The 24,537-nt window shown below is 40.7% G+C and overlaps 3 protein-coding genes across 6 annotated transcripts in view; all 3 read left to right on the top strand.

Moving 5' to 3' along the window:
- The window catches only part of tbca (tubulin cofactor a), a 19,772-nt gene extending 15,241 nt beyond the window's left edge, over positions 1–4,531 (top strand). Inside the window, exons 2-4 of the mRNA XM_031860343.1 lie at positions 238–343; positions 2,621–2,707; positions 3,706–4,531. Coding sequence (XP_031716203.1) covers positions 238–343; positions 2,621–2,707; positions 3,706–3,786 — 274 coding nt within the window. The 3' untranslated portion in view covers positions 3,787–4,531. The remainder of the gene's footprint in view (positions 1–237; positions 344–2,620; positions 2,708–3,705) is intronic.
- Positions 4,532–9,039: 4,508 nt separating this feature from the next.
- otpa (orthopedia homeobox a) lies at positions 9,040–13,710 on the top strand. Of its 3 annotated transcripts, none has more exons than XM_031860293.1 (3): positions 9,040–9,179; positions 9,664–10,088; positions 12,420–13,710. In XM_031860293.1, the coding sequence occupies exons 1-3, from the start codon at positions 9,143–9,145 to the stop codon at positions 12,930–12,932; spliced, it is 975 nt and encodes a 324-aa protein (XP_031716153.1). In that variant the 5' UTR covers positions 9,040–9,142; the 3' UTR covers positions 12,933–13,710. The 3 variants fall into 3 exon arrangements, with proteins under 3 accessions (XP_031716153.1, XP_031716152.1, XP_031716154.1); XM_031860292.1 differs by having other exon boundaries at positions 9,040–9,218; XM_031860294.1 differs by lacking the exon at positions 9,040–9,179 and adding an exon at positions 9,258–9,330.
- Positions 13,711–22,320: 8,610 nt separating this feature from the next.
- Positions 22,321–24,537, top strand: part of wdr41 (WD repeat domain 41) — a 9,772-nt gene continuing 7,555 nt past the window's right edge. Inside the window, exons 1-2 of one of the 2 annotated variants that reach the window (XM_031859940.1) lie at positions 22,321–22,513; positions 24,011–24,126. In XM_031859940.1, coding sequence (XP_031715800.1) covers positions 22,466–22,513; positions 24,011–24,126 — 164 coding nt within the window. In that variant the 5' untranslated portion in view covers positions 22,321–22,465. Of the gene's footprint in view, positions 22,514–22,774; positions 24,127–24,537 lie in introns of those variants that run through there. The other variant, XM_031859939.1, reaches the window with a different exon arrangement.

The raw sequence follows: 24,537 nt of genomic DNA, 5'->3' as shown, positions 1-24,537 counted from the left end.
ATATATACATATATATACACACACACACACACACACACACTACGGTACTCTGCGTAGCAGCAGCAGTGAGGAGGACTGATGTGTTCACTGGTTGTTATTGAGGTGTGTATCTTGCCACCCTGCGGGAGATGATCTCACCGATGGAGAGAATAAAGATGGATGGCTCTGTCTGTGAAAAGGTGACCATCGCATGCTACCGTGTCACTGCCTTTTAACTACTAGAACTGTCTTCTGCAGGCTGGCCAAAGAGAAGGTTTCGTACCAGACCGAGGCGAAGCAGCAGGAGGAGAAGGTGGAGCGTCTGAAAGCGGAGGCAGGAGACCCGTATGTCATCAAGAAGCAGGTACGTAAGGGGCTACGTTTGGGCTTCTTTGAGACGTACCATAGCGGCGCAACGGATCACAAAACTCACGGATCGGATCAGCACAAAAGAAAAGATCGCATATTTTACTAAATATCGGCGGATAACGATCGTCAGTAAAACTTTATTTCACTGTGATGATTAACGTTAAACTGTGTAATTAATCCGCGGTTCACATCGGATCGACAGTGGTCCCGTTACACGACTACCGTACGACAATTATGTGTCTTAATTCAAAAAAAATCTTTCCATTCATCACGGACAGTTTTCCTGCGCTCTCAGCCAGTACGTGACGAGGTTTTGCTCTCCCTTATAGTTCGGAAGTGAATTCTATCTTCTTTCGCGTAATGAGGTCGGTCCACGGTGATAATGAAGAATTAGGTTTTGAGAGGAGAACCATTAGTGATTTTGTAATCTGCTTGATGCAGATGTAATTATATCATGTTACTTTAGAGGAGTTTGATAATTACTGACATGCTGGTGATTTAGTGTCCCTACCCTCCTCTCATTGTCTCTCGCTGGGCCTGCAGCCCTCCATCATTTATGAGTGCATTACGTTGCTAGCTTGTTTTAAGTCTTGATAGCATCTTAAACACTTTATCTGTTCGTGGAGCATTTTTACACTTTTACACGTTTTCTTTTTCTAACTTTAAAACTGAAATACAGAATGAAAACAATCTCGTTTCGTACAGTATTTTCAGCCATGTTGTGGCTCCAGGGATGTAAATCACTCTCCATCACTTTGGTGCAGACTGAAATATCTCCACAACTATGCGATGGACTGTCATGAAACTTTGTACAGACAGTCATGGTCTCCAGAGGAAGAATCCTGGTGACTTCGGTAATTCCCAGATTTATGGTTTTGAGTGACGTTTCTCAACAACTGTTGGGATGGATTGCCGTGGAGTTTGGTTCCGACGTTCATGTTCCCCTGAGGATGAACTGTAACCACTTTGGTGATCCTCTTACTTCTCAACCAGCACCATCATACTTTTGTTTGAGTGAATACTGTACCTGCCAAAGTCAGTCTCAGCTGTACTTTGTTTGAAGTGCTAATTAAGAAATGTTAGCATGCTAACACGGTAAACTAGGGTGTGTTCCAAATCGCCTACTTTTTGACCCGCTTGCTCATATGTCCACGGCTTCTGTCACAAAGGATTGTGGGTCTGAATAGCCAGAAAAGGCATGCTGGCCATGCTGCACTTGACATACTATTTTTGGTACATACTAAATATTTAGCATTGTTATTGTAAGTAGTGTTAGCATGCCGTCGTTAGCATTTATAGCTTTATGGGTCCCGGTTGATTTCGGATTTTTCCCTTCTAGATGTTCCTGGCAGGGCTGGAACCGCAGAGCCGGCAGGCAGCGCTTCTGATCATTTTTTTTTTTTTCTTTACTGGTATAGCATTAGAATTCCGTGTGTGTTTTTGTTCATTCACAGAGCGGCGGCTCGGGCTGAGCAGCAGGCTTGGCTGGCGTTAAATGGGAGAGATTGGGAGGCCAGATGGATTATGGTTGGAGATGAGAGGTCTGAGGCAGGATGGATTAGAGGTTTTTATTTTAATGGAATCAATACGCTGTAAGTGTCATCTTTATCCAGCGCTGATGGGATCATTCCACTGCACTGGGAGGGCACCGTGACTTTTCTCTGTTTCAGCACTCACCTTGTCATATCGAGACGGCCAACCGGCTCCACTAGTTGTCTTTCGGCGTGTCAGTTATTCTGCGTACGAGTTCACCCGACCGCCCGTTGGTGTGCACGTCCGTGTAATGTGCACGTGTGTAACTGCGTCCGTGTTGTGACTCGACAGAGGGGGCTCTGTGAGGAAGCGTCTGTCAGCGAGTCAGTGTGTCTGACAGCGTTAGCCAGCTCCTCTCTGCTCTTTAGGGGGCCAGCCGCGGCTGTGAAAGTTCCCCCACAGTTTCACTCCAGGCGTAGTAATACCGCTTTACGCCTGATCACAGCGCCCTCGGCTCGGGGGGGCTTCTTCATTTATCCAGGTGTGTCAGTCAGAATCGAGGTGGTCGATAACTCAATACCATATTTCATACCGCCGGCTTGTTTGGAGGTGTTAAACCGCAGCGCAGTGCGTGCGGGACACCCTGCATGTTAGTGCCAGGAATACAACGAAATGCAGCCAATGAATATGCCTGTTTCTAGCTGTTTAGATTAATGTTCTTTACTTGTTCACTGATGTGTATAAAGTCTAATTTCTGCACATGGTGACGGCACTGATGTGGTCTCTTGTGTGGTTTCAGATCGAGGTTTTGCAGGAGTCCCACATGATGGTCCCAGACTGCCACCGACGTCTGACCGCAGCCCACGGGGATCTGTTTCAGTTATTAGTAAGTAAACCTCCCAACAGGACAAATGTGTATTGATGAGACTCTCAATCTATTTATTTTGTTGCTGTTACTGTAACTAATTTACGGCCTTGTTGAAAATACATGGTGTGAGATGATAAGAGACACACGACAACAATAACAATCTATTTATCAGAAAGAAAAATAGCGTAGCTTAACACAAAAATGGGTTCCTTTCCCTGCCATCGAGCAGTGTACCTTTTTTAGTCCTTTTAGTTTCTGTTGTATATCTGAGAGTAACTGAATCTGATCTGGAACCAAGCTGGTCCTCATGGCTCATTTGTAAGTAGGAGAACGTGGGCTTTGCTCAATATTTGACTGAACAGAACCAACGGTGCTGCTAACGTTACCGTCCGTGCTTCAAAATTATGCCATGATATAAATGTTAGGCCATACCACAGAGGGGGGGGGGGGGGTTGTGTGTGATTTCAATGAACTGCTCCAAGTATCACACGTTACACCAATTAACAGTATTTCAGTGTAAGCGTGCCCAGCGTGCGTCTAATCCCTTCAGGACTTCAGTTGATGTGGTGAGAAGCAAACATAAGCATGCGAGTCTCAGGGTCATCTCAATTAATGCTGCTGGTGTGAGTCACTCACATGAGGGCAGAGGGAGCGAAACCTTATCACTCCTCACTTCCTTCTTCCCTTTCAGACAGACATGCACATGCTCATCAGCAGCGCTGTCACTTTGGGTGACCACCGCAGGAACTCACTCTCACACTCTCACACTCACTCGCTCACTCTGTCGCGCTCACTCTCTCTCTCTCACACTGAGGGCATGGACTCGTACCGTAAATCTCACTTACGTGACACTGACTGAAATGTGACCTCTGGCTTTAACTTTGTTTTATGACGACATCGACACTTTTCGTTCAAAAAGAAGTTGAGGAGAATTGCGGATTAATTAAGTAGCCGTAATTCCTCACTTTTGTGTGTAGGAGATGGCAATGAAACTAAGTGTGTTTGTGTCCTTCCAGGAAACAGAAGAGGATTTGAGCGAATCAGAGGAGTACAAAGAGGCTCGAAACATATTGGACTCGGTGAAGCTTGAAGGATGATTTCTGATCTGTTTCTGTTCTCACTGTGAGATTCACTCGCTTCTTTAATGTTCATTCCTTTCGTCGGACCCGCTTGGAGACCGTTGAGGGCGAACTGAATCCGCCCAGAGTCTCCGTTGTTGATGTGATTATTTTCTACTGTTTATCGCTAACGTGTGATCACACTCGATGAAACACTCGGTTTATCACAGAGGAGGGTTTCTCTTTCTGTTCGTCACACTGAAACACAATCTGGACTTTAAAAGACATAATTAAACACACACACGCATGTTTGTCTTTTCTGCAATTATAACCACTGTGGGTCCACTGCTGGATTGATTTGAAGAGGGAAGGCTTTACACTGAATGATGTAAACAGGAAAAAGAAAACTGTAGTTATCCATGTTTACCGTAATACCTTTCAGAATGATTCCTTTTTGTATGTAAAGAGCCGCTTACGCCTGCAGGGCGTTTATTGGCTCTAACCTTAGCTGACGATGCATCCCAGAATACTGACCAAAGCTGCAAGTAGCGAATATTTTCATTCTTTCGATTAATCGTTCTTGAAATGTCATGAACAACTTGTGTGTGCAAAACACAAATATATTCAACTTACAGTGAAAGAAACAGAAAATAATCATATTTGAGGAACTTAAAACAATGAATGTTTCTTTTTTTTTTTTTTTTTGATCAATTGTCAAAATTGTTGGAATGTAATTTTCTTCCGCTCTATAACTGGTGAATAAACTGATGGTTTCAGCTCCTAACTGATGGATTTATTTCAGTCTTGTAGAGAGCAGTGGAATGGAAGCCTGCAGTACAGAGTTGTTTTTTTGTCAGTTTAAAAGACAAATGTCGGTTATGTCCGTGAATAATAAAACATTAACCGTTACATCTGTTCTGCAAATGGCCTAAAATAACGACACCTTGCATTAAACGCTGAGAGTCCTTCCTAAATAGTCATACTGATAAACGAACTCAATTGCCAGACAAATTAAGGTTACATTTGACTTGATCCTTATTTTACAGATTTCGATAATTATTGGGATCACCCCCAAAGCCTCATTACCGCCCTAATGAGGCGCTGCTACTCCGTGACATCCACCCCGCTCCGTGTCGTTAAGGAAATCGCTCTTCAATGCTGATTATTTTATTTGGAGGTATAATTATATTTCTTTCGGATAAATCACGGCCTAATCGAGTCCATGCAGGGGGGGCAGCGCCGCTAATTGAGGCATGAGATGCGGCGGCGGGGCGCTACATCTGGGTTTATGTGACCAGAGGACCCCGTGCAGGCTGCTGACTGCTCTGAACACGTAGAGGCTGCTGGGTAACAAGTTTTCACATCCGACACTGAAGTAGAAGCAGCAGGAGATGATGTATACCGCTCCTGCATTTCCTTATGTAAAAGTATCATCAGTTAAATGTAACTTAAACTGCCAAAATAACAGCACTCATGAGGCAGCGGAGTGGTCTCTTTTCAGGGAGTTATATTTATTATGTAATTAGATTTTTATTGGCTACTAATGTGTGAATTTAAAAGCAGCATTTTAATGTTTAATTGGAGGAAAGTGAAGTGCATCTTATTTCATAAACTGATGTTTCTATAAGGTCTGAGTCTCTATATGTGTCGGATAAATGAATATTAAAAGCACAATTGTCTTAATCTGAAATGTAGTGGACTATAAAAAGCACAACAAAGGAAACACTCAAGTGCCAGTACTTCAAAATTCTCCTTGCATTAAGTAACTATTACTCACTCATTAGCTCATTTATTGGGGCTGCTGCTATAAAAACAGAACTAGCTGCTTCAACCTCTCTGCTGTGAGATCATTTGACTCGTCTGCTGTGAATTATCAGAGAAACCAACTGTAGGCTTTCTACAATTGGCACTAAATGAAGGATTTGATCTGTATATATAACCTCTGAGCAAGCTGACCTGACATTTCCAATCTGATAATGTGAGAGGATGTAGCACAAGTATGGGCCTGCATTTGCTCAAATAATTGTGAGGTATATCAGGCTTTACTTAAGTCATTTTATGGCACTTTTATGCCACAATCCAGTAGAAAATAGTTAAATAATACGCCTATTAAAAGGCTACTTTGAAGAAAAGTATTTCAATATCTTATATTGAGCATATGAAATGATTAAAATTAAGAAAATTTAACTTTAGGCCTTAAAAAAGGTTAAAATTAGAATGCATAAGTGTAATAATCTAATATTAGGATCTATAGATTATGGATAATATGTTAAGAGTTTATTGATATAAAAAATAGGCTTTAACTTTAGGGGATATTGCCTACACGAGTCCTTATTTATGACGTGGAAGCGGTGCGTTGCCGCCTCCAGACGCGGAAGCGGCACAGAAACGGACAGATGCGTTTTTACCGCACATCGTCCTTCTTTTCTACCGCTAAAGTTGGTCCATGTCAAACTTTATATCTTCTGGTTGCGGGAGCAGCCCCCGCTGCGGCTGCGGCATCAGCTGCTCCCTTTCCCTCTTCAACACGGTAAGTTATTAGGCTGCTCCTCCATATAATCCCTCCATGACTGTCACCACACCGGCCCCATGAAACAAGAATCTCATTTGTTAAACTGGGGCTCGTGCAGATTGAAGATCGATTGTTTTTCTCCTTAGAAATCTCTAATTGAGTGAATACAGACTGCAAAGGCCGATCAGAGGGGAGGAAAGGAGAGAGAACAGAAATCACTAAGGCCTCGTGGTGTGGAGAGGCTATACATGTAAACCAAGAGGTCAGAAGTTCGAGCCCCGCCTGGTACCAAACTGCGACAGTCACACACATGGATCTGGAGGTAAAACAAACTGCCTCAGAGGCTTCAACCTTGATGCACCATTCACTTTACAGTGTCACACTCGTATGTTGTTGTTTTTTCTTTATTAAAAGTCACTCCTCATCTCCACAGCGCGTGAAAGCGTCTACTTTCCGCACAGATGCACCGCATTAACTTGCATGGGGCGAATTTGTTTGTCTATTTTTATTTATGTCATGGATGAGATGGATGTCAGCGCGTTAGTGGAGAGATGTAGCGAACTGCGCTGTGCTCCTTGTTTACTCTAATTACGGCCTTATCAAGTCAGCAAAACCAGGACCTTCAACACACACACACACACACACACATACACACACACACACACACTCTATTGACACTATTAAGTGAAATGATGCCTCTGAATTAGTTGAACTAAATGCATTGCATCTAACTTCCAAATTGGGTCATATTACAAAAATAACTATACAAACTTGTGTTTAAGTCTCTAATGCATTGAATAAATTGTTTTGTTATTCACGTTTTCCAAATAAAGCATGAAATACTGCAGGATTCAATCTATACAAAACAAAATAAATTATTTTACAGGCAGCAGCAAGCAAAAACATGTTTATTTTGGGGGGAAAACACTTATTCTACATTAAAAAATAATTATAGTGCAGCTTTTTCCTCGGCTTGTAAATAATAAACGAAATATTAAACAAAACCAGACAAGATCATATTTATTATTCCTTTTTTTTTGGCCCAGTACAAATATCTTGCGCCTCCTGACATCTCGTCCCTCTCTCTCTCCCTCTCTGTCTCGCTGTTTTGGGGTTAAATATGACCTGCTGCCACGAGAGGACTCATTCACTTCTGTTTGTACAGCCATAAAAGCGCTGAGCTGTCGGAGAGTCGTAAAGTGAAGCGCGCAGTCCATCATCCCGCAATGTGATGACTTTAAACGAACATGTATAGGCTTTCAGCGCACCAACAAAAGCTGCTGCTGCGAGAATAAGCGCTACATTTTGCACCTAATTATTAACACGAATAACACAAGACAATTTATTTATAATTGTGTGAAATGAATACGTTAATATGTCCTAAGAAATACAGAATATCTTTAAATAACGACGCTTATTTCCAGCCTTAAATCTACCTTAAATTCCAGCTTCTAAAAAAAAAAATAGAGAGAGAGGACAATAAATATCTCCACATCTTCTTCTCCTCCTCGGAAGAATAGACGCAGACAATCTGCGCAAAGACACTCCGATGCGTCCGAGAGGAGACTTCCCCGCACACGGCTCGCGCTCCATCCGTCCCTCCCGGTCTGTCCCCTCGTGCCACCAGATTGCAGACAAATAAAAGACGAGCGGAGAGGCGTTAGAAGCCTGGATGGATGAAGAAGACGCGGGTTCACGCTCGGACGCCTCCTTTGTGCCACTTCTTTTTTTTTCCAGCACATAATAAATTAAAAAAAGCTGCTCGCTCACACAAACGTCCCGACATCTGTCTGAAGCGTGTCCGATTTAGTTTAGTCCTTAAATATTAAGGCGGACTGGTGTGTGTGTGTGTGTTTGTGCTAATTGAGTCTAATGGCGGTTTATTCAGAGATAAAGGGAGCTCCTTACTTCTGTTTCTCTCATTGAGAATAAATCATTTAGATTTAAAGGCCTCCTCCGCGTGTTGCAAATGCTGGTGTTTTAACTGTGTCCCTTTCATGTTGAACTCCCTCCACTTTCCCTTCGAATTAATTCGCTCACACATCATTTGAACCAAGTCCCTCCCTTCATGACAGTTGGGCCTAAATACTAGTAAATCACCGCTAATTTATACTGATCCGATATGTGGAATAAAGGCCTATAGATCCGCGCTAATTACATAAAAGCCTAATGGCCTTGAAAATGAGAGCCTGGTTAGAATTGTACAAAGTTTGTTATTTGGCTGACTGGGAAATCATATTAGAGGAGGTTCACTTGGTCTCCAAGAGGCATTTAGTGTCTTTAAAGAGGTCGACAATAGCATCATGGAGACTAAAAAAAGAGGAAGAAGCTTCACATTATAGAAGTTTGCATCTGTTAATGCAGCCATGTGCTCCCTCCTCATATATGAATAAACTCCCATATTCTAACAAAACAACACAGAGCAGCATGCACAATTAAACAAATATTGTGGCGATCCAACATTTCTTGAACGGGTCGAAAGCTCTCACACATATTAAATCAGGTTATTTTATTGGATGTAATTTGGAGGAGAAATCAAAGCCAATTACAGGAATGAGGAGGAATGAACTTGTGGATGTGAGAGGATGGAGGAGGAGGAGGAGGATGGAGGGGGGGGGGGGGGGGGCGGCTGGGGGTCTCGGGCTAAAGCTGACATACCTCAGGCTTCAGCTCTGATTGGTCCTCGTTTGGAGAAGCTCATGGGTTCATTCCGTTGTTAAGCGCCTCCCCATTTCTCTAAACTACATTATAATGCAACGAACCTCCCTTTTAACCACAAACCGAATTTGCTTTCATTTAGTCTATATATATTTCTTAAATAGGTTAAAGTCATAGAGATATTTTTTTTGTTGGGAATAGCACTTCGCCCTCGAGCGGTGCGCAATGCTATCTCATGCCGACCTCCTGGATGCTCGCCTCGGTGAGTTATCATCACCAAACTCCGGTCTTCAACTCTACTGTAAGCTGGAGGCACTTCTAATCCTAAATCAAGCTCTGAATGTTGTCAATTTGCTTCCTATTTCCTCTTAATGCGACCGAAGTGAGCTAAACTCGCTTAATTCATTGGAAAAGTAATTATTATTATTATATTACCGCGTAATTTGATTTAACAATTTCCTAAGATATCGGTGTGATCGAATTGAATTAAGAGTATTTAAGGAGCAGATTGTAATGTGCATGCTGTAGTTGTCTCTCTAAGAGCTGCACGCGTTGATTGTGTTTTTAATATTTCTATATCTGTGTTTTAAATCTGCTTTAATGCATGATGTGCATCTTTTTTCTACTGCAGCAAAAATAATGTTTTGCATGAGAAGTATTTGCTTAACCATGTGTCCCTTTTTCCCTCCCAGCAAAAAGTGTTCACTATTCAAAAATCTCACGCGCTGTGGTTTTGTCTCGTGCAGGGATGAAGGATGCCGCGGCGGAGCTCCTGGGCCACAGGGAGGCTCTGAAGTGCCGGCTCGGCGGAGGGGGCCCTGACCCCGGACACTCCGGTGGGGAGCTCGGCCCGGGCCAGGACGGCGTGGAAGGGACCACGATGCTCCCGGGCGATGATATCAGCAGCGGCGGCGGTAGTGGCGGAGGATCCAACGCGGTGCAGGTCAACAGCAAAGAGCAGGAGAAGCAGAACAACAACAACAACAACAACCAGTCTGGAGGAGGGCAGCAGAGCCAGAGCCAGAGTCAGAAACAGAAGCGGCACCGGACCCGCTTCACGCCGGCGCAGCTCAACGAGCTGGAGAGGAGCTTCGCCAAAACGCACTACCCAGACATCTTCATGCGGGAGGAGCTGGCGCTGAGGGTCGGTCTCACGGAGTCCAGAGTGCAGGTACGGAGGGCTGGATCCTGTTTAATCAGCGGTGGATGAGAGGAAATCACAGGGACTCGTGTTCCGTTTGATAAAGATATAATAATCTAAAGCAGCATCCAATACACGAGCCACAGCTGAGGTCCGAATAAATCCGCGTATGAATAAAAAAAATAATTAAAAACTCAAAAATTCGGACAAAATAAAAACCTTCTTTGTTGTAATAAATATAGAAATCAAATCCCTCATAAAAGCAGCTTTTTATTCTTTATTTGTGTCTTGTTGTGTTATCTTATTGAACATTTGTATTTAATGACTTTGCACATTTAAAACCATACAAAATGATTAATTTCTCATAAATAATCAAAGTAAATTTACTTTAAAAAAATTGCCATTATTTTTCCCCCCTTGGATGTAGAGTTAAATGTTCTGATTTCAGCCGTCGGTGTTTGGATTTTATTACTGGAGAATCTAAAAATAATAAAAAAAATGTAAGTAGCCTAAAATAGCATCTGATGTCTTATTATAAGTTATTTCAGTTCAGCACAAATAAACAACTTGAAGTTTATTCATCGTCTATAGCTTCCGGTTACACTGAAATAATAATCTACAACATAAAACACAACTATTAAAATACAAATACACATTTTCATTACATCATTTTACTTTATTTTATAGAAAAAAACATCAAAAAACAAAAGTATAACAGCAGAATTTTCATTTTATTTTGTTTGTTATTACGTTGAACTTTTATAAGTGAGCCAATAAGAAATAAAGTGTATCGGTGTGTGTGTGTGCGTGTGTGTGTGTGTGTGTGTGTTGTGCGGGTTGAGTGCCTTGCCCAAGGGCAGTGACCGTGTCTGGACTTGAGATTCAAACCTGCGGATTAACACACACACACACAGACACACACACCATGCGTTATTAGTATAAGTAAGTTTAGTTACAGCACATCGTCCTCTCACTTCACCAGATTGTATTCTTCAAAAAAAGAATAATAATAAAAAAACGTATGCTTATTATATTATATTATATTATATTTAACTGCAGCAGCTCGTTTTACAGAAAGGTGTTTTTATTCCTGGTGACTTTATTCTGCCTGATTCAGAATCGGCCCTTTATACACATTCTGCGTCCGTCTCATGTAAAATGAACCGACGGGGAAATGATGATTACATCTTAATTACACTCGTTTAAATCGCCTTCAGATAAAAGCCACTCTGCACTGATATGAACCTTTTAACCGGACCTGAGTCACTGTGCGGGTTCCTCGGTGATGCCCTCAGTGACTTATGTCTGCAGATAAAACATCCACCACATTGGGGCTCATGGAGCCACCGCCTTATTAACTACAGCACTCGAAGCTGCTCACATGTGAAATAAAAGCCTAATAATCATTATTATTATTATTATTGCATGGGTCGATTCGGTTTATATTTCCATATAATAAGAATTAGTGAAATGACGCACGTCTGCTGTGATGAGAATAAGAAGCAGGTCCAGGATCTTCTACGTCTTAATGCCGCACGCGCTGAGGGAGCACTCTGTCTTTTAAACGGAATGAGAAATTGGGTTTTCTTTCTCTTGAAGTGTAATGCATTTCAGGCCGGATTTCACGGCTGGCTACGTGGAGAGAGGAGGTGGGAGGAGGAGGGAGGAGGAGGGGGAGAGTGAGATTGTCCCGTTCTTATTACTGCGCCTCCACTTTCTCAAGCAAATCTTCACATTAATCATATATAGACGCCCCGCGCGCGCTTACAACCAAACGTACAGAGAGCTCAAGGACCTCCACGAAAGAAAAAGTGTGTTTGTCACAGCAATAACAGTATCTGTATCATGAGGGCGCGTGGTGTTCAGTGGCTCCAAACAGAGCAGTCATTTGGTGTCAAATTATGTTTTTAAAAATGTTGGATTTTGTACCAAAATAATACCAAAAAATACTTTCTACATCTATGAAAAATCGAAATAATTACACATACAACTATAAATGGAAATGCCGATTTATTGAAGCAAAAATGATTTACAAAATATTTCTGAATATTGAAGTCTGAATCCTCCAGAGTCTACCCACGTGCTATGCCTTTATTTGTATTAATTGGAGACTTTTATACATAAATGATAACAATGTAAATGGGTGGCATGTTGTCACGAGCTGATAAGATCCTGAAAAGAAGAACATAAATCAGTGTTTTTCTGCAGCAGATTTATTCGCTGCTGGTTCACATCATCGTGATGATCACAGGCCGATGTCACAACCTTTTTTATGTGCACTCGGCTCTGACAACATGACCTGCAGATGCACCATCACGTCCGCTGCTCCTATAACTCATCATCGTCTCTGTCCCGCTGCAGGTCTGGTTTCAGAACCGACGTGCCAAGTGGAAGAAGCGCAAGAAGACCACCAACGTCTTCCGGTCTCCGGGGACCCTGCTGCCGACGCACCACGGCCTGTCTCAGTTCCCGTCCGCGGCGGCGGCGGCTGCGGCCATGGGCGACAGCCTCTGCTCCTTCCACGCCAACGACACCCGCTGGGCCACGGCGGGGATGCCCGGCGTGTCTCAGCTGCAGCTACCGCCGTCTCTGGGCCGCCAGCAGGTCATGGCGCAGTCCCTGTCTCAGTGCAGCCTCGGCGCCGGTCAGCCGCACAACTCCATGGGTCTGTCCAACATGTCGAACGGCTCCGGGCTCCAGTCGCACCTCTACCAGCCCACTTTCCCCGGGATGGCGTCCCTGTCAGGCCCGACCAACATGACCCACTCGCCTCAGCTGTGTAGCTCCCCGGAGAGTGAGGTCTGGAGAGGGACAAGCATCGCGTCGCTGCGCCGCAAAGCGCTGGAGCACACAGTATCCATGAGTTTCACCTAGTGACGAAGGGGCCACGCGCGGAGAGCTTTTTTCTTTCACTCGCACAGAGATCTTCTGCGTTCAGTTCTTCTTCGTCCAATCCATCCAAACGGCGCACCGGGAGAGATACAACCAGGATACTTGATCAGATAAGAAAACGCACAGCACATCTGGTGTTTTATTTCCTCCCCAAATCACACCAAGAGGGAACACTGCAGCGGCTCACCCGGCCTGTCGGACTGGTTCTGTTTTAAGCTATAATTTATTATTTCGCATGTAGCCTATGGCACCTATTTATTTATCTATTTAAATTAACTTATTTGTTCTGTGTTTATTTATTTATGCGGCTCATGCGGGCCCTCGAGGCTTTCAGTGAACTTTGCTTGGTGACTGATTTTTTTGAAGACAAATTCTGGGGATACTTTGAAATACAAAAACTCGGTTATGATGCCTTTTCCCCCCACGTGCTGCACAGCACGCGCCTCTAAAGGGGGATGCACAGTGGACCTGCAGACACCTGGAGGTTTAAAGGAACGAGAAAGATTCACCTGGAACAGGACATCATGAAGAGGACTTGACTGCATGTGCTGTCCAAGGCAACGAAAAAAATACAAAACAAGGGAAATACTATAAATTAAGACATGGAAGCTGACTTCACTATAATCTGTTATATAGGATGTTTTGTGTAGCGGAAGCACTCTTGTTCCCATTTGGTCAGTTTGTGATAACTTCTGTTTCCAAAAAAAGTATGTGCTTATTATGAAATTATGACTTTCTTAAATGTTTGAACCATTTTGTTTCATGGACATGTTTATATCAATTAAATGTAAATGATCAAATAAAAATCATTTTCAATTATGTCACATCATGAATCAAACCTCCTTTTTTTGTATCTCCAAAAGGGAAAAAGGTCCACTTGTCCTGTTTTTAACTTCTCTAAAGAAACCCAAACGGTTTTTAAAACGGATTATTAAACTTTTAACGGTCACAGAATTCCTGAAGCAACACTTCATCATGTCGGGTTTAATCTGTGACATCATGCGATGAGTGATGTCATCATCAGTCAGAGAAGACATGAAGATGACTTCTGCAGCCATGATGGTGGAAATACGTTTAAAAAGCTCAAAATAAACTAAATTAAACTAATAAAGGGACATTTGAGCAGTAAAATGATTGTGTTCATGAGCGACGAGGCTTTAATCCGAAACCATCTGCAGTTGTGGTTAAGTAACAACTTGGATGCTACTTAATAATTCATACTTTTGAAGGAAATACTGTACTTTTTTGCTCCTGGACACATTTTATCTGTCAGCTTCTACTTGGCAAAGTTCTATTTTACATTTAAAAACATATGAGCAGTTTATAAAGTATGCATACAAGATGCATTGTTAAAGATTCAACTTAATTAGCCGCACATCAATCGGCTGCAGCTTTAAAATGCTGCTTACATGTTAATGTATAAAATGATAATCAGATATTATAATATATGAAAGACCACTTTGAAATTTGCATCACGAGAGCTTTTGATACTTTAAGTCCATTTTGCTGATAATACTTCTGCACTTTACAATTATCATTTTAATGCAGTACTTTCACTTGCAGTGCAGTACTTTCACACAGTAATACTAGTTATTTAATTAAAGAGTCGTCTTCCTCCTCTGCTCTGCTTGTTTCCGTGTGTTTGCTCCTGAAAGCCGTTTTGTGAAATCAAACCTTTTTAACCTTTTTAAAGAATCAGATCTGATCTGATCTATACAGCACAAATAAACGGATCAACATCCAATCATGCATTTCTTTTCTAAGTGGAGTGTGATTAAAAAAAATAAAATATAGGTCATCAAGGAGCAGCTCATACACAAAAGGCTCAATTCCCAATTAATTATTTAGGCCAGAATCAGAGGTGTCAAACTCAATCGCAGTGAGGACCAACCGGATAGATTAGCTGAGGACCCAAAGGTGCTGATCTTCATTCTATTATCTTTTAGCTGAAAACACAAAATATTAATCACAAACCTGCTTCATACAAAAGCCTGAAAGGAGATAACTTCAGGAGCTTTAAATACTTAACTCCATGTTTGACAAAGCTCTTGATGACATTTCTACAGTTTATATATTAGCTTTTACAAACTACTTTGGCTCCATTGTTTTGTCCCTTGTCAGCATTGGTTGGGTCTGAAGACTACAAGTCAGAAATTAATTAAAAATAAATAAATCTGGTGTTGTTGAGTTAGAAAGAAGTGAGACCTCCGTAACTCGCTGCTCATCTCTGCTGCAGGCCAGAGGCTCCGGGCTACGTTAGCCGCTGCTAGCACAACCCATCAGAATCTCAGACAGGACTTCTGGCTGTTGAGTTGCATCGTGGGTAATGTAGGCACCAGGTTTTGACGAGGGAGAAGACTGTAGAATAAAATAGATACCTCTGGTCCAGCTGAATTGATTTTAATACTTAAAAAACTGCCCAGCATGATTACAAGGATGCTTTAGAACAATGCTACACGTTTAATGTGTATGTCACCTTTAAGACATATTTTGTTTTTGTTTATGATTTTGGCAACATCTAGTGGCGAAGTTACAGATTGCAAACAACTGAAACTTCTCCCGCGTAATAAACCCGTTGGAGAACTAAGGTGGCCGACGTGAAAACGTGAATGTCCCTCTTTAGAGCCAGTGCTTGGTTTGTCCTTTCTGGGCTACCGTAGAAACATGGCGGCCGGCAGAAGAGGACCGGCTACGTATGTAGATATAAACGGCTCATTCAAAGCTCATGAACACACATTCTTATTTTCATGTGATTATACACGACTGAAAACATAGTTATTAATAATAAATTAAATTTTTGCTACTATACCACACACTGAACCTTTAACCAATGAACAATGTTTTAAAGAAGTGGTTTGTTTACACACCTCATTGTGCTTTAAAAACATTTTTGCCACTGGCTCCATGTGGATACATGTGTTTTAGAGGTAAGACTGTGTTTCACAATAACAAGCAGAGATCAGAGAGCCATAAATTATAAACACAATTCATAAAACTATATATATTTTTGTTGGAATTAGATCGTAAGCAACAGCGGAAAGCATGAAATTAAATAAAAATAATTGTACAAAAAAATTATAATTAATAAATCCTGTGACCCTGGAAGGGGTCTTGCTCCCCATGTTAGAAATTACTTCTCTAGGTGCTTGTTAACCTTCTGTTACTGACAAAAAACAATTTATTTTTTAATTTTTTATTTAAAGTGCTGAAACAATGTTAAGTCCTTTGAAATAAATCCCTCTTCATGTTCAGTAAAAGTGCAGAGCTTCCACGATGTCTGGATTATAATCACAGAGAGAAAGAGATCGAGGCGACCGGGAGGCACACGGATAAAGATTGCAGTCATAGCGACAGATGTGAAATAATATTACATAAATGTAATAATTTGTTTCACTATCACACAGGTTAATTAGTTTGTGGAAATGGGTAACCTATTTCTCATTGGGTAATTTGTCACACACTGACGAGGTAGCCAATCAGTGACCCTGCTGCTGGTGGGATCATTTCTCCCAGAATGCTGTGCAGCGAGTGTGTCGCGGAAAAAATGTGAGAGCGAGCCAATGTTTACCTCCTATTTATTCCACACAAATAAATGAAATCAGTCAATAAACCATCCAAGGGTGAATATGGCTCTCTCTATCTGGGATTATGAATGAGAGCTCATTAATTTTCCTGTGTGTGTGTGTGTGAGAGAGAGACGATGCGTGTGTGTGTGTGTGTGTGTGTGTGTGAGAGAGAGAGAGAGAGAGAGAGAGACGATGTGTGTGTGTGTGTGTGTATATGGTTATTTTGTTCACATTTATATTTCTGTAAAATAGTCTGAATAAAATCATGTTAATTTATATTTATGAACAAGCATCAGGCTACTTTATTAGAAATCTAAATAATTAAAGGGTCCATGTTTGTCTTAACAAAATGAAATATGCTTATTTACCATCTTGACAGAACAATACAGAGTAAAAATAGTTATAATGTGTTAATTATGAGCTTTAGATGTGCTGATAGGCAAATTCTGTCACTTTTAGACAGAGCAAGGCTTTTCCAGTCCTTATGCTAAGCTAAGCTAATCGTCTGCTGGCTTTAGCTTCGTAATTAGCGTACACACATTGATGGTGGTTTCAGTCTTCTCATCTAAGAAAGCAAATAAACACATATCCCCAAAATGTTGAACTATTGATTTAAATTCAGTCTCAAAAGAGCTAATGTGAGACTTCAGCAGTCAAAATGAGTCACATCAAGTTTTGTGTTTCCATTCTTAGCGGTAACTTCGTACAGAAAAACCTCAAACTTTGGGAGAAACTCACTTCAAATGGAAGTGAGTCTGAACTTAAAAATGTATTTTGGACAGAACAAGGACATCTTTTGATATTAGACAAAAACTGTGCTTCCTTTAGAAGAATAACTGATCATTTTATTGTTTGTATTCATTTTAATTTACCATGACGTCACTTTACCTTTATGAATAATATATTTATTACTTCTCTCTACGCATATATACATTTACTACATTTATGTTTACATTCAGTTTATTCATTTTGCAATTTCAGTCTCCCACAAATATTTTACATTTTATTCCTATATTTGTACTTCTGCGCTTCTGTATCTACTAGCATGGTTTTCTTTTCATGCTATTATATTGAGCATTGTTGGAGGGAGCTTGAGATCCATTGTTAACAACTGCTTCTCTGTAATTATTGTGCATGTGATAATAAATAACTTGAAACTTGAGAATTTGGGGAAATTGCCCATTTTGCTGTAACACTCTCAAGCGTTAAAAATGAAGCTAGAGCTAGCTGCCAGTTAGCTTAGCTTAGCATAAAGGGATCTCTTCAGGGCGGTTTGGAGATACAGGGATACAAAAAGTACAACAAACTGTTTTAATGCAGCTTTCAGATGGACATGAGAGCATTGTTTTGAAAGATACTTATCCTTTAAGTAACACTAACGTTACCTGTTTTATAATGTCTGTCTTTAAAGACAGACATTTAATTTCTTTTTATTGATGTGTAGAAAAATGTCTATTTCTTTGGTTTTCTTTCGGTGTTTGTGCTTCACATCCACGTTGTGAATCCAAATTCATGAGAACTTTAATTTTATTTGACAGGCAGACTCCAGCAGTGTCTTGGTGATTGTTATGCCAGATGGCGGCGAGAAAATTCCATCTGAAGGTTTTTTTATTAATTTCTGTTAAAATGGAGTGTAGGCTCGCCGACGCCGTCTCCGCTCCCCCACTGACGAGGCTGACTGACATCTCGCTGCTCCCTCCATTTGTCATCGTTTGAAAAGGTCTTAATTGTATTACATGCAAATGAAGAGATTTGATTTTTGCCCATTATCTATTCATAAGAGAAAATGAACAGAACATTAGCGGGTCACCAGATGAGGGAGGGAGGGGAGGGATGGGAGGAAGGGGTGAGAGACAGGCAGCGATGATCAGTTAGACAGCGAGGAAGATGATACAGAGTAAAAAGAGAAGTGGCAGCTTTACATTACGGAGCTTGTGGGCCTCCTAACTTTTTTTTAGGGTTGTACTAAAGCGATCCTTCCACCCCCACGTCTAAAGCGCGTGTCTGCATGTGTGTGTGTGTAATAGGTCAAGGCTGATAATTAACCTATGATGACTGAAACACAGCAATTACAGTCATACTCATGTGACAAATCAAAGTGACAAGCTTGAATACGCTCAGGCATCTTCTCTGGTCATCTTCAGACCATCACCCTCTGGATTATGTGTCATATATATTCCAATCAGATCCACATGCACTTTGTTTTAATTAGGTCTTATGGCACCATGCAGGTTTAAAGGGTCAGTTAGAAAAACATTGTTTTCACTGGAACTACTTTCTACTAAACAGAGGTATATTGGCAGAAATTTAATATAATTTTATTAATTATGTTTTCTTTAGTCTTCAAAATAAGAATCTGTGTGTTTTGGTGTGCTCAGAATGAGCCGTTTATATCTACATATGGAGCAGGTCCTCTTCATGGAGCTGGCCGCCATGTTTCTACAGTAGCCAACAAAGGACAAACCAAACAGCGGCTCTGCAGAGGGACATTTGGGTCTAAGTATGCTTGAAACAAAAGGCGTGTCAGAACAGTGTCTTTCCAACATCAGGATCAGGAAGTATGGGGCCCGCGTACGAATGATTTTCACTACATTTCAACGACTAAACAATCCGAAAAAGCATGTCCACTTCTCCCCAGAATGTTTCCATGACTTCCAAATCTTTTTCTATAGGTAACTGCAGTATGCATACATTTGGTACACACTACTTCCTCATAACATTGCATCTTGAACTTTGCCTTTTAGCTGATCTATCTGCGGCACAAATGATTGCGGGTCAGAAAAGCATGCTGCGACCAAATTCAGTACACCCTGGTACTTTTCGGCATACTGCATTTGGCGTACTATGTATTGGGACGTACTGAATCCTTCTCTGGCATACTAAGTAGTATGATAGTATTGGTAATGGGACGCATAGATTATCCGTGTAGTCAAAACATTCATTCATACATACAATGTCCTAAATACTCACAAATACATCAAATGTGTATCAATCCACGGCAGAAAATAGTCCTCAACAAATGCTCTATTTACTCCAGTTTGAGTGACCTTTGCTAAAACTACAGTGTTCAGATGCTTTAGAATTTATTTTTAGACCTGAGAAAGAAACCTGGTATTTGTGACTTGATTTTGAAGATTTATTTGTGGAATTAATAATATTAGGATAGGAAAGTAGGGCAATATTGGTACAAAAAAGAAACATGAATTATTAAGCTGTGGACTTCTGATGCTTCCCTGCGTGTTGAGGCCTGAGTGCAGATCTCTCGTGAGCCACGAGACCTCGCCAGGTAAAGCAGGACACAGTGAAAGCCTGATGAAGAGGGACAGTGAAGTGTGTTGGTCAAGTATCAGACTCTCTTCTACACGACCCCTCCAAACAGCGAGGGAGGGAGGGAAGCCCGTTATCGAATAATGTTGTTGGCCCGTTGTTAAATTACAGCTTAATTCCTTTTCCATCATAATAACCATTTGTTTTCCTTACAGTGTGGAGAACGGGGATATCAGGAGGGAAGAGGGAGCAGGCAGACTTTTGTTTTTTTTGCCCTGACTCTGATCTTTAGTGCTTGGAGTGTTTTGGTGGCCATCGCATCATGACTTCACCTCTTAGCTGATTCCTGCCATTGGTCATATTTGACACCTCGTCTGCACCGGGCCGAGCCGCTGCACTCAAGATCCACTTACTTTTTCCTCCCATTTGTTCTCAGTGAACTCCTGAATGCTTCCCTGTCTGTGCTCGCCTGGTGTTTATCTTTTCTCTCATCTTCACCCTATAATGTGGCTACATTTTACTTTTCCCACCTCATTTCCTTTTTTTAAGCTGCTCGTGGCAATGTTGGCCTTGTAGTGGGTCAGTTGTTCAGTTTGGTCCTGAATTCTTCAACAACTGTTCGATGGATTACAATAAAATTTGGTACAAACATTCATTGTCCCCAGAGGATGAATCCTAATGTCTTTGGTGATTCCTTGACTTTTCCTCTAGCGCCACCAACAGGTCATATTCTTCACTTATTCTGTGAAATATCTCAACATCTATTGGATGGACTGATGCATAATTACCTGCAAAACTAATGATATTCACCGTTACTTTGTGTTTAGTGCTAAGTAGTAAATGTCAGGACGATAATAAACTAAGATGTTGAACATGGTAAACAAGCTTAAAATCTGCATGTTAGCCATCTTTTTATGAGCATGTTCTCATGCCGACATCAACATTCAGCTAAAAGCATCATTGTGCATCTATAAGTACAGCCTGGATCACATTCTTTCTCATCTTTTGCATTAATTATATACTGATTCACATCTCTGGAGTCTACATATTTGACCTCTTCATTCAGATGTCTAACAGACAGTTAAACAAACAGAGCATCACACCATCCCCAAATCTAAAAAAAACCCATTCCCTCCACCTCAACCAATCCCCTCCTCCTTTCTCTAGCTGCCCTTGAGCTTTTCTATTACCGCATGGAAAGCACCTCGCAGCCCCTGACAAGCGCGGCGGATCGACACTAAATCAGAAATCAGTGCCAGCCGCAGATCTGAGCCACCATGAAGGTCACAGGCCCTACACTGCACGTCGTCTCAATCGTGGGAGCAGGAGTAGACACAGCTAGGGGTGGTGTGTGTGACTGTGTGTGTGTGTGTGTATGTGTGTTAACAGGGGAGACACCAAGAGGAGGAGGAGGAGGAGGAGGAGGAAGATATGGAGGGAGAGCAGGTCAACATTAATGCAGAAGTCACGGGATGGAGGAGAGAGAAAAAAGGAGAAGTAAGAACAACTGCAGAGAGTGTTTTGAAATCATACAACAGAATCAAATGATTTGATTTTGTCTTTCAGGAATTAGACGTATAATTTAGATAAATGAAAAGGGAGCAATTTAGCAAAAAATACTTGTTTTTTCTGTCTAAAGGAGGATTGAACCTTGCTCTGTTCTCATGGGATTGTTATACACTGCCATCTAGTTGTTTAAAGGAGAATGACACCTCAAAACAGTTCTTGTTATTTCTCTTGGACGTTTGAGTTTCTCTGTGCAGAATGAAGAATGTTTTAGACAAGAAGACTGTTTCACGCTCATCCGCTAAAGAGTTTATCTGTGCTCTCCTTATATCTGTGACTGTATTGGCAGGATTGTTATAACTAATTGTGGTTCAATCAATATGTAATTTATACAAGTATGATGTAGAAACTTGAATCCCTCCGTGCACTCAACAGATAATAGACTTTTGGGTGTGTTGTAATAATTTTAGCTACTTTTTGTACCATTTTGATGGTTTCCCCCAAAATTAGGCTAAATTCCAAGACGCTTCTTCATTCCCTCAAGTCGTATCTTGTAATATGATTGAGATGGACAGTGCCCTGAGTTCAGTGACTGAATTAACTTATAACCACTGAAATTAAATGACATTTCAGTTTATCTTTTTGTCTTTTCATATTATTAATTATAATTATGTTCAAGATTTGTAAAAAGAAGATTTTAAGTTTTTATTTTATTTTGTATTGAAGATTTGAGTTTGCTTAATTATACTGATACAACTTTTTCATTGTTTATTTTTTACTTTTATTGATTGATTTTTTATTGATAAAAAAAGATTTTTGTATAAAAAAATAATATCATTCAAAACAAAGTATTTTTCAAAATATATTGTATTGTATTTCTTTTTAAATATATGTTAAAGCAAGTCTGGAGTGTTATCTAAACAGGATAAATAAATATCTATAAATAAAATGTTTTGGTACAGCAGTCCAAATTTTAATCGGCCTGAATGAATTTCGTCCAACCAAAGCTTCCGTAGTTTGAGTCACATGAGTGAGTTGTTGTGGTCGTGATACCATAAACATGAAGCTAGCTCACGTACTGCTGCATTAACGTTACATTTTGGGGACATTATCCGCTCAACATAACGACGGGGCTTCACGTCTCTTATACCGTCTGACGTTAACCGATAATAAACGATGCTTCGGTGGATTCTAGGTGGTCGAGAAGCTCAGGGTTCAGTGGAGGTAAGGGCGGCTAACGTTACCTAAAGCTAATGTATGCTAGCTGTTTCATCACGTGTCTTGTTTATATTATATTATTCCATTATTTATCTCTCTTTTATGTGTTGTAATATTGTATGTATTACTGCAAGAACAGCTTCGTAAGATTGGCGACAGGTGGTGGGAAGTAACTAAGTATATTTACTCAAGTAACGTTACTTTACTCGAGTATTTCAATTTGATGTTACTTTATTATTATTATTATTATTATTATTATTATTATTATTATTATTATTATTATTATTCAACCCTGCTACAATACTTTACTATTTACTCCTCTACATGTATGTGCTCTGTAGTAAGTCAGCAGAGAGCAGATAAAACTCGAGATATTGTTATAAAGTGAATAAAAACAACAACATTATTATGACATTTGAAATAAACGTAGCTTTACTGCAGCTGGCTACAATGTTACAATGCTGGTAATAATGTTGCATAGTGAGTACTTTGATACTTAAATTAAACTTTGTAGGACTTTTAATTGTAATTATAAATTGTGGTATAAATACTTTTTCAAGTGAAATGTCTTCATTCAATCTGTCAACTTCAAAAGAGGCTCAACATGACTTTCTTTCATATAAATTATCATCAGATTTGTAAGTTTATGCATAAATATATTCACCTCCTTTCATCTTTCAGCAACTTCTTTGAATGTATTTCTGATTCTCGTAATATCAGGCAAGTTGATCGTCTCCATCTTCGTTTTGTAAAAGTACTTGTACAACAACACAAGTACTCTGGTCTGGGATGCCAAAGTATGTTATCAAGAGCTCGTTTTATTCTGAAAAATGAATCATCACATTAATTCATCCTGTCTAATTCGTTCTTGATTATGTATCAATCTTTTTCTCATAACTTTTTAAAAATGTCATGTTTATTGTCTGCTGATTTAGTGAATTTAGTTAATCGTGTTCGTTGTTTGTAGTCTTTTTTTTTGGGAGGTTGAGACAATTTTAACAACTTTATATACAAGCTAAATCTGAGGGGTCGTGAGATGATTAATATCGTAATACAACAGAGAGTTCTGATACACAAATTGCTATTAATTCCTCCGACTTTTCTTTAATCTTCGTTTTTTTGTTTGAAATATTGGATAATATACATCTGTGGTCCTCCAAAAAAAACATCATTTGAGAAGTTTAGAGGGGAAATGACTCGTCGGTGAAACTGTTAAAACCTCATCGACATCTGAAGCACGTATGAATTGAATAAGCTTAAATTGTTTTATGCTGTCATATAAGTGAAGGACAGTAAAAAGTACAATAATTCCCTCTGAAATCTGTACGAGTATAAAATAGCAGAAAATGGAAATACTTAAATAAAGAACAAGTCTCTTGAAATTGTAGCAGCACAACACTTGAGTGAATGTACTTTCCACCACAGCCTGCTCCTCTCAGAGTCCACTGTCAACCTCTGCACCTCAGCCTGTTTGTCTCACTACTTTCCCTCTTATGTCTGCAGAAAAGCTCCGTGTTGTGCATCGGAGAGGAACAGCCCAAAAACTGGTTCACTGAGCTGCAGGTGCTGAAAGGACATTTTGACATTGTTCGATTTCTGGTGCAGATTGATGACTTCAGGTAAGCAGACCCCCCCCCCTCCTCCCCTCCCCCCCCCCCCCCCCCCCCCCCCCCCTCTCTCTTTCTAACTCCTCTCCTCTCTACCCTTGGCTGGCCTCTATCCCTCTGTGATTGACAGGAGATCCTCACCTACAGAAAACCTACAGAGCATGACAAGAGCCCAATCATCACCACTATGTGATTGTGTGTGCACAGTACAGTACAACCGAAGCCTCTTAATGCTGTCCATGCACACGTGCACGCACACGTATAAAGGTTTTGCACCTGCTCTCTTCCCTGCGCTGCTGTGTGGAAGCATGCTGCACACTGGCATGGTAGAGTGGTTCTGCATAAGTGGTCAGATTGGGATTTATAACAGAACTAAGTGTGTGTGTGTGTGTGTGTGTGTGTGTGTGTGTGTGTGTGTGTGTG

Source organism: Anarrhichthys ocellatus, unplaced genomic scaffold (assembly GCF_004355925.1).
Source record: "Anarrhichthys ocellatus isolate YVR2014 unplaced genomic scaffold, GSC_Weel_1.0 scaffold23, whole genome shotgun sequence".
Classification (NCBI taxonomy): domain Eukaryota; kingdom Metazoa; phylum Chordata; class Actinopteri; order Perciformes; family Anarhichadidae; genus Anarrhichthys; species Anarrhichthys ocellatus.
The sequence above is the reverse complement of the archived record's forward strand: the minus strand, read 5'-3'. Positions and strand labels throughout refer to the sequence as shown.

Bases quoted from the DNA above. Each gene is read 5' to 3' on its own strand.
- otpa (XM_031860292.1), top strand. From the start codon at position 9,143: ATGCTATCTCATGCCGACCTCCTGGATGCTCGCCTCGGTGAGTTATCA. The intron at 9,219-9,663 runs GTAAGCTGGAGG...TGTCTCGTGCAG, and splicing joins CTCCGGTCTTCAACTCTACT to GGATGAAGGATGCCGCGGCG. The intron at 10,089-12,419 runs GTACGGAGGGCT...GTCCCGCTGCAG, and splicing joins TCACGGAGTCCAGAGTGCAG to GTCTGGTTTCAGAACCGACG.